Genomic DNA, 17,249 nt, shown 5'->3' on the forward strand with positions numbered 1-17,249 from the left:
GGAGCATGGTCTGTTATCAAAGTGAAAGGGGACCCCTGGAGGTAATACCTCAGACTGTGAGTAGCCCATTTGATTGCCAGAGCTTCCTTTTCAATCATGGCATATTTTTGTTCCCGAGGTGTAAGCTTTTGACTCAAGTATAGAATAGGGTACTCTACTCCCTCTCTCATTTGTGACAACACTGCTCCCAGGCCTTGGTCTGACGTGTCCGTGAACAAGATGAAGGGTAATTTGAAATCAGGGAAAAACCGGACGGGTAGGTCACAGATTATCTCTTTGAGGGTTTCAAAAGCCCTTTCATGTTCATGATTCCATTTTACCTTTACCGGGGCTCTCTTTTTTGTTAGATCAGTTAAAGGGGCTGCAATTGAAGCAAAACCTGGTACAAATTGGTGGTAGTACCCCACCAATCCTAAGAATTGCTGTACCTCTTGCTTAGTCTGGGGTCGATACCAATTAGAAATTTTGGTCACCTTTTCCTCTTCCGGTTGAATTTCTACCTGTCCTACTTTGAACCCCAGATATTCTACTTTGGGAAGCCCTATTTTGCACTTTTTTGGGTTGACCATCAACCCTGCTCTTCCTAATTCTCTTTAAACCTTCCTTAAATTGATTAGATGCTCTTCGCAGGATTGGCTAAACACAATAATGTCATCTATATAAGCAGTGGCCCAACTCCTATGGGGCTTTAACAACTTATCCATAAGGCGCTGAAATGTCGCAGCTGCGCCATGCAGCCCGAACGGCATCTTGACAAATTGGAATAATCCTTTGGGGGTACAGGGGGCCATGTTCTCCCTATCTTGGGGTCTCACCGGAATCTGCCAGTAACCCTTCGTTAAATCGATGAAACTCAGGTATTTCGCATTGCCTAGCTTGTCTAATAAGTCTCCTACTCAGGGCATGGGGTAGGCATCAAATTTTGAAACAGAGTTAATGTTCCTGAAGTCTATGCAAAAACCTCAGAGAGCCATCAGGCCTGGGTACCATTACCGGGAAACTTCTCCAAGGTCCCTTGGATGGTTCAATCACCCCTAACCGAAGCATCATGTCAACTTCTTGTTCTATTACCTTAACCAAATGATGAGGCCAAGTCCTGCCTCCATCGCGTACTACTACCCCAGGGTCCGTCTCAATAACATGCTCTACCAGTGAAGTTTGACCCGGCACCTTGGAGAAAACCTCGGTGAATTCTTCCTTTAAAGCCAAGACCTGACCCCTTTGTTCAGAGTCCAGGACAGCTCCTATAACAATGTCTTCTTCTATATCCTCCTCAATAACTTCGGGACCTAATTCCTCTTCTGTCTCACTTCTGAAGAGGTATTCCCTATTCACCCAGGCTTTTAACAGATTTACATGGAAAACTCGGGATTTTTTTTCTGGTCAGGGATTTCTACTTCATAATCCACATCGTTAATATTTCTCACCACTCTATAGGGCCCGTGCCATTTAGATAGGAATTTTGAATTGTCCATGGGTAACAGGACTAGGACCTTTTGTTCTGGCTCAAACTCTCGAGGTTTCACCCTTTTATCATAACGTTCTTTTTGTTTGCTTTGAACGCCTTCCAAATTCTCTTTGGCTACCTCCCAAGCCACCCTTAGGTTATTTCTCATTTCCAGGATCTGTTGCAACACATTATGTGATTGGTCCTCACCCTCTTCCCATTTCTCCTTTACCAGATCCAAAATCCCCCAGGGTTGGCACCCATATAATAACTCAAAGGGGGAGAAGCCCAGTGACGCTTGTGGGGCTTCTTGGACAGCAAACATCAAAGGGTTAATAAACATGTGCCATTTTCTAGGCTGCTCAATCACCATTTTTCTCAGCATTCCCTTCAACGTGCGATTAAACCTTTCCACTAGTCTGTTTGCTTGGGGATGATAGATGGAGGTTTTGAGAGGTTTTACCCCCAATAAGTCCCACATTTGTTTAAAGGTCAAACTCAAAAAATTAGACCCTTGGTCTGTTAGTACCTCCCTTGGAAAGCCCACCCTGGAAAACACCCCTAATAACTCCTTCGCTAGTACTTTTGCCATCGTCGACCATGGCTTCTGGGTAGCGCGTAGCATAGTGAATTATAACCAGAATATATTGGTGTCTTCCTCTGACTTAGTCAGGGGGCCCACCATATCCATTGCTATACGATCGAAGGGTCTATCCACGAGGGGCATTGGGATCAACTTAGCCCCTGGACCTGCTTTAGGTTGGGTAAGCTGACATTGCGGGCAAGATTTACAGAACTCCTCGATCTCCTTTGTCATTTTCGGCCAGAAGAACCTCTGTTTTACCCTTGCCAAGGTCTTTTGGGAGGCCAAATGTCCTGCAATTGGCAAGTCGTGGGCCCAATGCACAACCCATACCCTCAAATGGCTCGGCACTACCAAAAGCGTTTCTTTCTCTGCGTGTTTGCGGACATAATATAGTAACCCCTTACGCATTTCAAATTTCGCTTCATCCTCCTTTGACTCTCCTTACCGGACCGCCACTTGCAGTAACTCCTTTAAGCTCGGGTCATCTTGCTGCAGGTTCTGCAGCTGGTCCCTAAAGAGTTGCATAACTTCTGCCTCTCTTTCCCAATTGTCTTTTCCCCCCACAAAACTGTCTTCCAGCCTTCTGGCGAGGTCTTCTAGGCCTGGCCAATCTCTGCCCAATAACATCTCCCTAGAGTCCAGGGACTACCCCCACCGCTAGTTCGGCCTTATGATCCCCTATGATCACGTCCGCTTTAGCTGTTTCATATTCCTTAGAGTCTCCATGGATGCATTTAATTACCACAGTCTCTGGGAGGCGATGCCCCTCCATTTCTTTTACTAGAGTTCGGGTGCACCCTGTATCTATGAGGGCCCATTTCTTTTGTCAATTTATTATTTATTTATTATTTATTTAATTTATATGCCGCCCACACTACCCAAAGGTCTCTGGGCGGCTTACATTTACCCTGCCATTACTACCCAACCCGGGTGGCTCCTTTCACCCACCTTAGCCATATTCGCATAGATGTTGCTCCATGTGCATTCCTCTGCTGGGCAGAATTTTTTAATGTGTCCGAACTGGCCGCAGCTGAAACACGCGGACATCTTTTCTTTACCCGATTTCCAGGTGGGCGCCAGCTTGCTCTTCGCCGGGTCGGTGGTAATAGTCAGGCGTGGTATTCATGTGCCTGTCGGATTCACGAACTCTATCCGGTCAGGTCCCGGTTTCTTCATGCTCGGGATGGAAGCACCACGTGGAGCTCTTAAGTTTGTTGCCTCCGCCATTTTCTCTTTGTAGCGTGGTCTCTCTCCCTGCATTGTAGGTCGAGTCTGCCACGTGTCTTCGACTCCTAGATAGTCCTCTAGTAAAGTAACAGCGCCCTCTACACTGATGGGTTTGTGCTTCATGACTCAATTGCGGGGCCCCGAGCTTAACACTGATATCAGTTGTTCCAGGATTACCAGCTCTAACACCTGCTCCGCTGTTTTGCCTTTAGGTTGTACCCATCTTGTGGCATTCACCCTCATTTTCTGGGCCAGAGTCCTTGGGTGTAACCCTGGCTTCAATTTCAATTCTCTAAACCGTCGCCGATACGCTTCTTCATTTAAATTATTATTATTATTATTATTTATTTAATTTATATCCCACCTATCTAGTCGTGGTGGACTACTCTAGGCGGCCAATTAAGCGTATTTAATATGGCTGTTTTCACCTTCCCGTAGTCTCCTGCATCTTCTGGATCCAGGGTGTCTACTATTTCCTGGGGTTACCCTGTTGAATATGGAGTTACAGTTAATGCCCATTGTTCTTTAGGCCATTGTGCCGACGTCGTGACCCTTTCGAAAGTGTTTAGGAATGCTGCCGGATCATCTTGTGGTTCCATCTTTTGTAACTTAATGGGCGGCCTCATCACAATGGGTGCCTTCAGGTCTGACAAAGTTGGCGACAGGATCGTGACCAGTTGTGTTTTCTGTAACTGTTCTATAATTAGACGTTGTTGATCGGCTAGCTGCTAAATCAATAATTCTTGGCCCTCCGTTATCTGTCGTATCCACTTGTCTGCATCGGTGTGTCAGTGTGACTGCCCGCCAAGTTGGGTGCCAATATGTGAGGGTTCGATTTTAGGGTCTTCTGTCACACCCAATAAAGATTGAGACTGATTTAATTCTTCAACATTGTTCTCATTTATTAACAGCTCAACATTAACATCAACTTGCTTCTGAACTCGTCGTCGTTTAGTCGTTTAGTTGTGTCCGACTCTTCGTGACCCCATGGACCAGAGCACGCCAGGCCCTCCTATCTTCCACTGCCTCCCGGAGTTGTGTCAAATTCATGTTGGTTGCTTCGCAGACACTGTCCAGCTTCTGAACTAGGTTTATTTATTTATTTATTTATTTATTTATTTATTTATTTATTTATTTATTTATTTATTTATTTATTTATTTATTTATTTATTTATTTATTTATTTATTTATTTATTTAATATCCCACCTACCTGGTCAGATTAGGACCACTCTAGGCGGTTTAATGTCTCTTGCAGTCTGAACCTTGACGGCAAGGGTGTCCAAACATTAGAAACAAAAGGGTTAGTTTCTTCAAAGTCTTCTGGAGCTCTGCGAGATGCCATGCCTTCTTATTCTCCAACTCTCTCCCCCTGGCCTCCCTCTCTTCTTGTAGATGTCGCCGCCACTCCTTCGCTTCTGTTTCTCCCCAATAAGAAGGGTGGGGCTGTAACCCCTGGTGTCAGCGTCTTTCAGCTTCCTCGTGTGGTACCTTAACCTGCTCCCATTTTCCTGTCCAGGGATCCTGGACCCAAATCATTTTCCAACCGCATGGGATTTCTTCCCGCCTGGCCCTTATATCCCCCGCCCCACCTCTATCGTCGCCCTTCCTTTTCCCGCCAGAACTCCACCCACCGCCGTTGACATATTTAACCCTTTCATTTCTTGTACCAAATCCCGGGTGTCTACCCCTTGATGTCTCTGTCCCTTTCCTTTATTTAACTCCTCCAATTCTGTGGTGTCCACCTCCTTGCTTTCCTTTCTAGCCGGAGAAGGTGGGGGAGAAGTCTGGGTCTCTTTGGATTGGACTCAGAGCAATGACACTCCTACATAAGCCTCCTGCCCCTGGCTGGGAGTTTTACACAAGGCCCTAAATGGTTTAGGACCTCGCTATTTGGCGGAACGCCTGCTCCCACCAGGGTCTACCCGGATCCCCCGCACAAGTCAGGAGGTGAGGCTGAGGCGCCTGATGCTGAGAGGCCCGGAAGGAAAAGACACGAAACCGGGCCTTCTCGGCGATGGATCCTCGCCTCTGGAACAACCTCCCTTCAGAGATTTGTGTGGCCCCTACGCTGGGAATCTTCAAAACCCAATTAAAAATATGGTTGTACATCCAGGCCTTCCCTCCAGTCAATACCTGATTTCTTTTCTATTCCTTCTTATTTTATTCTCACTCTATTTTATTGTAACTGTATCAAATAATTATGTAATGTTCTTGCATTTTATTGTTTTATCCTATACTGGAAGCCGCCTAGAGCGGTCGAGTAGACCAGATAGGCAGGGTATAAATCAAATAAACAAATAAATAAATCAGCAAATAAATAAATAAATAAATACAGCAGTTTAAGACACCTGAACTCTGTAACTAAATAGAGAAATCCATCACTGTTGGATATACCATATTTTTTGCTCTATAAGAGACACATTTTTACCCCCAAAAGTGGGGGGAAGTCTGTGCGTCTTATGGAGCGAATACTGTAAAAGCACTTCACCGGGGCCCAGCAGGGGGATGGTGGAGGGAGCCCCAGAAGGGTCTGAGAGTGCCTTCCAGGACCCTTTGGAGGCTCCTCCACCCCTCATAGGGCCAGCGGGGGCGAAATAGCCAGTTCCAGGACCTTTCTGAGGCTTTTCAAGCCTCAGAAAGGTCCTTTTCAAGCCCCAGAAAGGTCCTGGAAGCTGCCGATTTCACCCCCGCTGGCCCCATGGGGGTGGGGGAACCTCCCAAGGGTCCTGGATGGCACTCTCAGACCCTTGGAGGGTTACCCCCACCCCCACCCTCATGGGCCCTTTATAACCTTAAAGGCTTGCCAATACTGTACTGCCATTGCATTATGAAATACAAATGCTAGCCAGGTTTTCAGGAAAGCAGGAGAACCATCTATCAATTCACATGGGGTGAGCTAAGCCACTAACATAGGTGGCTATAGAGAAGATTAGCCAGATTCATGGAATTAGTCAGACTCATAGAAGACTAGTTATGCCATGGCTACTTGCCATGTAGGATCTATGCCACTTGTTACCTGGAAACCGCAGGAAGCCCTTTGATTGACATTGTTCTTTGTATCAAATTCTGTCTTGTACTTGCCATAGCATACATTTAGACTCAATACCCAACTTACAGACCGAACATTATCAGTCATTTATTATTTTTGCCCATAACAACCACTCTGCCTTTATTTTCATGAACCTCTAAAAATGATGGATTTTGTCCATAAGTGTATCACATTCTGAGCTGAGATCTCCACACACACACTTTTTTCATTCTCACTGGTCTTTTGCCAGTCTGATGCATTTTCATCTGCTCACTCTCTTCCCTGTATCCTTACCAACCAGTAGGACTTTAACTTCCTTCCTTCCTCATCCCACACTCCCATCTTTCTTAATTTCTGGAAGAGTTTGTAGACCTTACAGAGGGAAGCACCTCATGGAGATGATTAGAGACCCTATGGATAAATAACAGCCTTATCCTGTTCCCTTCCTTTGAATTTAAAGAAGGTTAGAGAATCAGTGCCTAGAGATGGCACTGTCAGAATATTTTTTTCCCGTTTTCCTCCCCTAAAAACGAGGTGTGTCTTATGGAGAGGTGCATCTTATGGAGCGAAAAATACAGTAATTTTCTCAGGAAATAATATTCATTGAGCCTTATAAGAACAAAATATGCTTCTTATGCTTACACATTTAAACTGACTATACTGTTAATATAAACAGACATTAACAGGAAAATAAGCAGCTGTACAAAGTCAATAGTCGTCTCTGTAGGATTTTTCTCTGCCTACCCATCTGCATATTGAATACAGAAAATACCAGGGTTCCCACCTCCTAAGGTAAACACAAAGTTGATAGGCTGCAGTTATTTACTATAAAATGCCACAGAAAAATGTTATTTACTTGCAAATGTACTGAATTCCCCTGAAGGCCTTCCACAATGGGACGAAATCTATCAATATTTCTCTCTTCTGCTGCTGTAGTCAGGGCTTCCAAAATTTTTTCAAGGCTACATTATTATAGGAAATAAACAAATGCAGATACATTGAAAAACATGTCTGAAGCTTCAAAATGTTTATCAGCTTTTTCTCTCATATTTTTCTTTCTATATTCACATTTTATCACATCCATACAACAAGAATCCTACATAGAACATGGCAGCTTTTTCATAAAGCCTATTCAGCATTTGAAGCTATACAAATGTTTGCAAAACTAGTCTTTATTGTCTCAATCTTGCAAAATTTGCAAAAAGCTTCAATATACACAGCTCTAGTTAAACTGAACTCCCCACATATTAATTAAAATGTTTCTTTTTAATGCTTTTAATATTTTCAAACTAAATGTTAGTCTTTGGTTCTTGTAGTTTCCAATTAAAATCCTGACCTACTTGGGTTTTTTTAAAGTTCCCACTTAAAATAAACATATGTATTATGTGATATACTTACACATTTTCATCTCCAACAATGCACATTGCAGAAAGAAGTTTAACTACATCAGTCATCATATTAATTTGTTTAGGATCAACTGCTTCAGCCAGTAATAAAAAGCTTCTCTGTTCACTCATTATTCTCTCCAAACCATACTGAACAAAAGAATAAAGTAAACAGAAACCAGGAAATCACAGACAACTCCAAGGCTGCTGGACAGTTCTAACAAAATTATCCCAGGTAAACAAAATATGTATTTGTTGAAATAGAAAAACACTCTGAAGTTTGAAGTATTTGTAGAAAATGGAAATAACAAGCAGAATCCTTTTCTCAGTTTATGCTTGCATAAGGAAAATTTTTCTAAGGCTTGGCAACAAAATGCAGTGCTTTAAAATGGTAGACACTTGGCTGGATAACTCAGTGGTTTAGATATCTAGCTATGGAGCCAGAGGTTGGGAGTTGGTTTCCCCACTGTGTCTCCTATAAGTAAAGCCAACCCGTATGGTCTTGGCCAACCTGCATAGTCCCCGGGTGCCCCCAGATGAAGGGAATGGTAAACCACTTCTGAGTATTCTCTACCTGGAAAACCCTGGTAGGGGTTGCCATGTCAGACTCAATTTGATGGCACACAATTGTTATATTAAAGTGGTAGGCATTCTGTTCTGAGGCACATGCCCCAATATGTAATCAGGTACATGTTCAGGAACAGAACTAGAGTGGCATCTTACTAATGAGTGGCAATATGCAGCCAAGACAGATTATCTTCATTTATGCAAGTGTTAGTTATGACACAAAGCAGGCATGGAAACAAAGGGCTTACTTCACTCATTTCATGTTACAATTATCATAGCCAATTGGTACAATTTACAATTATCTATATTATTCTTCAAACCTGAATATATCAATGAACAATTTGTCTTTGATTAGGGTACTTAGCCTCTAAATACTATCCAAATTGACTTTGGAAATATAGTTTATGTTTTAAAGAAAATCACTTCCCATTGCTAGATTCTGGTTCCCTCATAAATCAAATGAACCCTTATACTTAAGCCTCAATGTAACTTAACATCAGTGCGTGCATTCATGTCCAACTGAGTTTAATGGGGCATACTCCAAAATCAATAGATATCAGACTGAAGCCTTAAATAATTAAGCAAATTATTTACTGACCTTGTTATTCATAAAAGCTTTCAAGCATTGTATGATCTTATGCTGGATCTTCTTCAGAATGATGTCATGACTGAAAGCATGAAATCAAAGACAATAAATTTAGATGATAAATACAGGCTTATTCTATTCTTACTGAAAACTGTAACAGGAAGCAGTCCTTACTGTTTTGTTTCAAGCAGCCTCTCCAAAATGTCCAATAATAATCCAAGACCGTCATGTCCAAAATTCTCAACCCAGCTGCAAGAAAACATTTCTTCTATTAAAGCAGGCATTTTAAAATTCCTGATCAGCTAGCTAGGTCTATGTAGCATAGATGAAACCAGTTAGACCTTCTGTCCTGGTTCCAAACAGCATGTCCATCTATTAATACAAACCTGCCTCCTTTTCATATAATAGTATGCTAGAAGCAGTGTCCCTCTTGTCAGTTTCCAATTTGCAGTAATTCAATTACAGTGTATTTAATACATTATACTGCATATCATTGTACTGCGTATTGTGACTGGAATGTTAAAACTATTATTGACAACAATACTAAAATGATTACTTTATCAAGTATTATACAGAAATACTAATTTCAAATTTAGCCTCCTGAAACCAGGAGTTGCATTTGGACAAGCAAAGGATCAGGGCAAAGCTTGAGGATCTTCCACAGTAAATGTACAATGGCCAAACAATTCATATTAGTAAAAAAAGAGAATTTTTCCTAGAGAAAATGCAGAACGAAGCAATGATACATTATTATACTACATATAGAGAGGTTACCTACCTGTAACCATGGTTCTTCTAGCGGACCTCTGTGAATTCACACGAGTGGGTTTCTTCTGCGCCTCTGCAGGAAGTTTCGGAAGTTTCTAGAGCTTCTAAAAAAGATTTGACAATAAGATACTCCCCCTGAAGTTCAAGCTCCGCCCCTCCGATCTTCCCCTCAGGTCATTCTATAGTCCGCCGCTGTCAAAGTAGGATGCTCATATTATTAGACAATGTGATGGACAGAGGGGAGGGAGGGAATGTGTGAATTCACAGAGGTCCACTAGAAGAACCATGGTTACAGGTAGGTAACCTCTCTTCCTTCTTCGTGGCCTAGGTGAATGCACACAAGTGGGTAACTAACAAACGTACCGGATGGTGGGACATCACGGTAGCAGAGATGTCAGGATTGCTCTGATGAATGTGGCATCATTCTTTGCCCTGACATCAAGGCAGTAATGTTTCATGAAGGTTGTCAGATTGGACCAAGCTGCTGCTCAGCAGATGCTTGGTATCTCTATTCCACAATGTAGGGCAGTCAATGTCAACATTGCTCTTGTTGAATGTGCTTTTAATTGCTGAGGTACTGTCTTGCCTGATAGTTCATATGCTAATGATATGGTCTGAAATATCCATCGGGATATGGTCTGAGCTGAAGCCAGAGCACCTTTACTCGGGCCATGATGACAAACAAATAACCTAGGAGATTTCCTGAAGTCTCTTGTCCTTTTTGATATAAAAGGCTAGTGCTCTGCAGACATCCAGCATGTTGCGCTTGCATTCAATAGACGATAATGGGGATGGAAACAATGTTGGTAGTATTAGCAGTTGATTCATGTGGAAGTTAGATACCACCTTGGGGAGGAATGATATGTCAAAGTACATGGTAACCTTGTCAGGATGAAATTGTAAATATGGAGAATCTGATCAAAGAGCCGACAGTTCACTGGCTCCTTTTGTGTATGTGATTATTACAAGTAGCCATTGGTTCAAAAGGAGATTTATTTAGAGCACTGGTTCTTAACCTTGGGTTACTCAGGAGTTTTGGACTGCAACTCCCAGAAGCCTTCACCACCAACTGTGCTGGCTGGGGTTTCTGGGAGTTGCAGTTCAAAAACATCTGAGTAACAAAGGTTAAGAACCACTGATTTAGAGCATCTAAAACAAGCTGTAGGGACCATTGAGGTATAATTTGTTGAGTTGGGGGGGTCTGATATTTTGAAGTCCCTTCATGAATATTTTCAAAGTAGGATGGGAAAAAAAGTTTTGCTGATGGCAGTTGGGGTGGTTGATGTGCCACGATTGCTGAAATATAAACTAAATATGACAGTCCAAGATCAAATAAGTGAAGAACGAAGGTGAGCATTGTTTTAAGTGAGACTGGGTTTGGGCTTAAACTTTTGTAATCTGTAAAAATTTTTAAAGATTTCCATTTCTTCTCATAGAGTTTCTGTGTGGAGGGCTTTCGAGCCCAATCTAGGATTTTGTGGAACTCAGGGTTATTCTTCACGCTGTCAGTCTCAGAGATTGAATGTCTGGATGGAGAAGCAATCCGTTGTTCTTGGAGAGGAGATCTAGTATCGACGGTAAGTGTAATATATCTGTCACTATCATCCTTAGGTGGGTGAACCACAGTTGGCATGGCCACCATGGATCAATCATTATTGCATCCGCTTGGCATTGAGCGATTCTGATGACTGTCTTCTGGATCATTGGTATTAATGGAAACATGTATAAGAGTTCTCCTGTCCAGTCTATCATGAAGGCATCTCCTAGAGACTTGGGATTGATGCCTGATCTTGAACAATACCTGGGACATTTGGTGTTGTCCCACGTTGCAAAGAGGTCTATTGATGGGTATCCCCATCAACGACAAATCGTTTGAAAAGTATGATTCCCCAGTGTCCATTTGTATTTATGAGTGGGTAGTCGACTTAAATGATCCATCAGGTAATTGTCCTCCGTTGAGATGTGAATAGCTTGTGAAAAGACATGATGAAGGCAACACCATTCCCATAGATAAATGATGGCAAACATTTTTGAGCCCGAGTGCCCAAACAGCAACATAAAACCAAATTATTTATTTTGAAGTGCCAGCACTGCAATTAAACCCGAATACTGAGGTTTTAGTTTAGAAAAAACAACTCATACAGTTGTCTGAACTAATCAACACCTTTTGTCTTAAAAGAAAAACACAATAACATAACTTTCAATGCTACAAACACTTTTTTATTGAAAAGTAACTATTAACTCTGGTAAATGAAAAAATATTAAAGTAATACATTGTACACATAGCTTGAAGCAAGGTAATTTATACAAAGTTTTATAAAAATTATATGCATGCACTTTTTTATAAGGGATACTCAATTTGGCATGCTTTTGCGCAATTAATGTGAGTTTTGATATTGTATACATGCTGATAATTTGTCAAACCTTGGCTCATACAACATTAGTTTCAGAGCAACACATGCAGTACCTACGTCATCTGTCAGTCTGTTTCTGGTGTCAGATTTGATATAATTCAAAGCTGAAAACAGCTGCTCACAAGCATAAGATGATTCAAAACAAAGTAAGAAGAGCAAACCCAAATGCTTTATTTGACTTAAAATTACTTGGCAGAGAATTCCACACTTTAATGATTTCATTTTCAGAACTACCAACTGTGCTGTCCTTTTTCATCCCTTCACACTCTATTTTCTCCAGTGTTTTACACAGGTCATAGAATTTTTCTAGATACAGTTTTATTGAAATTCCAATAGCTCCATTTCCAGATTTTCCAAAATCTAACCACTGTAAGCAGGAAAGATCAAGTTCTTCAAATTTGGCTTTATCTGGAGAAGAAAACACTGAGTTGTCTCCATCTTTCGGAGCTTTAAAAATCTGTTCCTAAAATTCTCCTTTGCAGCTACTACAATGCTAGAAAATTCCTTGCAGATTTCCTGCTGGCTTGTAGGATTCTCCGTAAATCTTGTAGAATTTTCCAAATGCATTTTTAGATTTGGAAAATATTTCAGCTGCCCACTTTCGAGGTCTCTCTCAAAAACCTGCAATTTTCTCTCAAGTATTCTGATGTCACAAATCATCCTTTCTGCTGTTTTCCCTAAACCTTACAGTTTTTTGTTCAGTACATTGAAGTGCGCTGTACAATCTGTAAAAAAACACGAGGTTGGTAAGCCAGGCCTTATCAGTGAGCTGTGATATTCTTCCTCCTTTTCAGTCATAAACAGCCTAATTTCATCCAAGCAGGCTACAAATCTCTCCAGGACTCATCCTCTGCTCAGCCACCGGACATTATTGTGCATAAATAAAGTATTATATGTGCCTGAATGTCATCGAGAACTGGTTGAAACTGTCAAAAATTAAGAGCGTGAGCCATGATGTAATTTACTATTTTTGTCACATCTCAAAATGTTTTTCTTCTTTAACAAACGTTAAAAGGCAGCAATGCAGGAAAAAGTGCAATGCAGTAGGAAAAGAAGAAGACTGAACATGAGATGGATTGACTCAATAAAGAACCACAGTCCTTTGTTTGTAAGACCTTTTGTTTGGTGCTGCAGTCAAAGTAGGACCAGAAGCAGAAATACTGGGATTCCGTTTTTGGGAATAAACTATAATACTGTTGCCTGCTTTGGGGTTGTGAAATAGAGAAACACAATTGCTACACACTTCAGACTGCAAATGTAAATGCAGTGGAGATTAACTTTGGAAAGTTCCTTTCTTCCTGATTTTATGAGAGTCAAGTATCTCTCTCTCTCTCTCTCTCTCTCTCACTCACTCACTCACTCACACACACAGACACACACACACCCTTCCTCAATATTCAACAATCAGTTGCTTCAGTTCTGTATGTTCATCTCCTCTCATTACATTTAAACAAGCTTGATGAATGCACTCGTCCCTCTCTCACACCTTCCTTCTCATCTTTTGGAGCCTTCCCTCCTGCTTGCATCAGTTCCTTTTTTCATCGTTTTGAGTGTCTCTCTCAGACACACACACACACTCAATTTTCTACAACCTTACATTTAAACAAGCTTGATCAATCCACCCGTAGCTCTCTTGCACCTTCCTTCCGACCTTAATTGGAGCTTTCCCTCCTGCTTGCAGTCACCTCCAGCGGAAGTAGTAATTCACAAGCCAGATTGACTGCCATGGGCTGCTCTACAGCAGTAAACAATAAAGCAGCCTTATCTCTGATCTCTAAAAGAACTGATTTACAAGTGCCACAATCAAGGAATGTAGCAGGGATACGTGGCTTACAATCGTGCAGTTTGAGGTTTGCCTGGGGGGTGGGAGTAGCACTCCAGTAACTTTTGGTTCGTGTGCCCATGGAAAGGCCTTTGCGTGCCAGCTGTGGCACATGTGCCATAGGTTCACCATCACTGCTATAGATCCACTGTAAGGTACAGAAGGGAAAGTGAGGGAGTTTGTGCCTCCCTGTTTGATTATATAATACATAGCTGTGGTGTTGTCCGCAACTATTTGAACTGCTTGTCCTTCAATGTGAGCTAAGAAGGCCCGAAATGCTTTTATTATAGCTAATATTTCCAATTGATGTGTAACAGTTTTTCTCTTTTTGTCCACAGACCGTGTATTCGGAGTTTCTGACAGTGCACCCCCCCATCCCGATGGGCTGGCATCTGTAGTATATCGATAATCTTACTGGTTTGAAGGGTCTGCCGATGGTCAGATTCGGAAGGGATGTCCACCAGGTAAGTTGGTCTGCTAATTCTGGGGTCACTGTGAGGCATTTCGACTGGTGGTCTATCAAGGGGTCGAATAGGGATAGAAACCATGCTTGTAGTGATCTCATTTTTAATCTTGTATGTGTGATGACTGCAGTTGTAGAGGCCATAAGACCTAGTAGATGTTGTGCTTTGTGTGCTGATACCATCGTATGCAAATGGAATGGGCGAATATCATGTTCTATTTCGACAATTCTTTGAAGAGGTAGGAATGCCCTTGCTTTTATGGAGTCTAGATCTGCTCTCATGTAGCTGATCTTTTGTGACAGTTCTAGTTGAGATTTGTTGTAGTTTACCTTCAAACCTAGTCTTTGTAGTGTGTCTAAGGTAATTTCTGTTGCCCTGACAGCATCATGGTACGAATGAGCCACTATAAGCCAATCGTCGATATAGGGAAAGATGGTAATCCCTCGAAGTCATAGGTAGGCTGCTGTTGGGGCCATGCATTTTGTTAATGTCCTTGGGGCTGTTGGCAGTCCAAATGATAGGGCACAGAATTGATATGTTGTGTCTTTGAAATGGAATCTCAGGAATTTTTGATGAAGAGGATGAATCGATATATGAAAGTATGCATCCTTCAGATCGATGACCACAAACCAGTTTCCCTGTGAGAGTAGGGGGGTAATGGTATTGAGAGTTAGCATGCAGAATTTCCTGGGTCGTATAAATTTGTTAAGCTTCCTGAGATCCAGGATGAGGCAAAATCCTCCATCCTTCTTTGGGACTGTAAAATAATGAGAATAAAAACCTTCTTTCATTGGAGAAGGTGTGACTCTAATTACGGCTTGTTTTTGGAGGAGTTATATTTCTTCCTGTAGGCCTAATGAAAAAGTAGGATTTTTGATAGTATTAGCTGGTGGAGTTTTGAAAAACTCAATATGATAAACACATTGGACTACAGATATGACCCATTTATCAGTTGTTATCTATTGCCATTCCAGCAGGAAGTCTTGTTTGGAAGGGTAACTGGAAAAGATTACGAGTATTGCTTACCCTTTCTTTGCTGTTTACAAAAGGGTTGTCTTGTAATCTGTGGTTGGTGAGGTCTGAATTGTGGAGTGAATGTAGAGGTCAACTGATAGGATCTTTCCTGGTGTTGCAGTCGATATAGCCGAAAGTACTGCTGGTATTGGTACGATTGCTGTTGATGATACGGTTTTTCTATATGGAGGCTTTTGATACCAGTAAGTCTGTCATGGAATGTAAGATTTCACCATTTTTCTAAGTTTGTGAATATTTTCCATCATCTCATCAGTCTTGGAATTGAATAAGCCCGTGGTATCGAACAGAAGATCCTCGATTCTGGCCTTAGTATCACCAAGGATATTGGATGAGCGAAGTCAGGCGTGTCTTCTAATGGCTATGGATGTAGCCATTGCCTTAGACGCTGTATCTGCCATGTGTCTAGCGGCCACTCTCTGCTGTTTAGCGAGAGTTGTTGCCTCCGTGTGTGTATTTGGCAGATCTGGTTTGGTCGTTTCAAATGCATGCTTGTGGTGTTGGTAGTAGCTTGTCCCACAGGTGTCTTTGATACGCACCCATGGCTGCCTGGTAATTGGAGATCCATATGAGAAGGGATGTAAGGGAATATACAGTAATTTTCTCCTGAGAGTATCAATTTTGTGTCCCTCTCTGTTAGTTGGGGCCATATAAGACTTATTGAGTGTCTTGTATTGTGTGGATTCCATCACAATTGAGTTAGGCGCTGGGTGTTTCAGCAAGAAGGTGGCATCTGCGCCATGTGTTTTATAAAGGTGTTCCACCCTACGTGGAGTTTAGAGAGATGAGGATAGCTCGTCCCACGATTCTTTAACAAGCTGTAGCATAGCAGGTAAAACTGGGTGGAGGAGTCTTATCTTGTTCCAAGTCATGAAATACTAAGTCCCTTTCTTATTGAGAAGGTTGCTGAATATCGAGTTGAAGTACCTTTGCCATTCGGAGTATACACTGCGCGTACAAAGTGTAATCTTTGAGGGTGATGGAGGATGATTGTCAAGTGTATCTGAAATCGGAGTGGGATGCTGTATTGTTGAGTCCTCCGATCTGGCTCACCTGTGGTCCTCATATTATCCATATTCCTGGTATCTGTATGGGTAATATGGTTCATAACAGTGGTGCCTATAATAAGGATGGTACTCGGTATGGCAGCAGTACTCTCCATATCAGTGTAACTGTTGGATTGGAGACGTATGCCTCCACTTTTATTTACTTTTTCTGGGCAAGTGGTCAGGAGACTGATTCCAATTCATGATGAGTAACTGCCCGCGCTGATGACCGAGGGCTATAAAGGGCCATGGCCGGGCTGGATGGTATATCAGCCTGAGATTGGCCTGAGCTGGGTGACAAGCTGAGAACTGCATGCACTGTTTGTGCTGATGCCAGAGTGAGGTCATCTCTATCTGAGAAGATTGGTGCTTCTTGAGACGACTCCTCCAATACTGGCGAAGGGGCCGGTGGAGCTGCTATGGTAGTTGTCTTAGGCATTTTCTTTTGTTTCTTAGCTGTGTTCTTATCCTTTTTCTTCTTTGCAGAGTTATCTGCATGAGACTGGGCTCTAGTTGTACAGATAGAGTTAGATTTGGATGACTTCTGTGAATCTTTGGATTTACCCAGTACCGACGTCGCACTTGCTATGGAGTGAGTAATTGGGCTAGACATGGATTTAGTTGTTTCAGACAAATTTGGTTGACCTGCCGATGGTGAGGCTCCCACTTCCATGGTTGGGTTAAGAGTTTTTTTCATACAGGTGTGATCTAAGGCAGTGGTCCCCAACCTTGGGCCCCCAGATGTTCTTGGACTACAACTCCCAGAAGCCTTCACCACCGCCTCTGCTGGTCAGGATTTCTGGGAATTGAAGTCCAAGAACATTTGAAGACCCAAGGTTGGGGACCACTGATCTAAGGCATTGGAGTCTTAGCTTT

At 42.2% G+C, this 17,249-nt stretch overlaps 1 protein-coding gene across 6 annotated transcripts in view; it reads right to left on the minus strand.

Annotated features, from left to right (window-relative positions):
- The window catches only part of LOC110078403 (protein diaphanous homolog 3), a 355,467-nt gene that overhangs the window by 276,578 nt on the left and 61,640 nt on the right, over window positions 1–17,249 (minus strand). For all 6 annotated transcript variants that reach the window (XR_013543712.1, XM_078390739.1, XM_078390740.1 and 3 more), the window contains 4 exons: window positions 9,002–9,076; window positions 8,840–8,909; window positions 7,688–7,824; window positions 7,146–7,251 (listed from right to left, as the gene is read on the minus strand). Coding sequence is in view for 5 of the 6 variants with exons in the window: in XM_078390739.1 (XP_078246865.1) it covers window positions 7,146–7,251; window positions 7,688–7,824; window positions 8,840–8,909; window positions 9,002–9,076 (388 nt within the window). In the remaining variant the exon portion in view is untranslated. The remainder of the gene's footprint in view (window positions 1–7,145; window positions 7,252–7,687; window positions 7,825–8,839; window positions 8,910–9,001; window positions 9,077–17,249) is intronic.

This window comes from Pogona vitticeps, chromosome 3 (genome assembly GCF_051106095.1).
Source record: "Pogona vitticeps strain Pit_001003342236 chromosome 3, PviZW2.1, whole genome shotgun sequence".
NCBI classification, from domain to species: domain Eukaryota; kingdom Metazoa; phylum Chordata; class Lepidosauria; order Squamata; family Agamidae; genus Pogona; species Pogona vitticeps.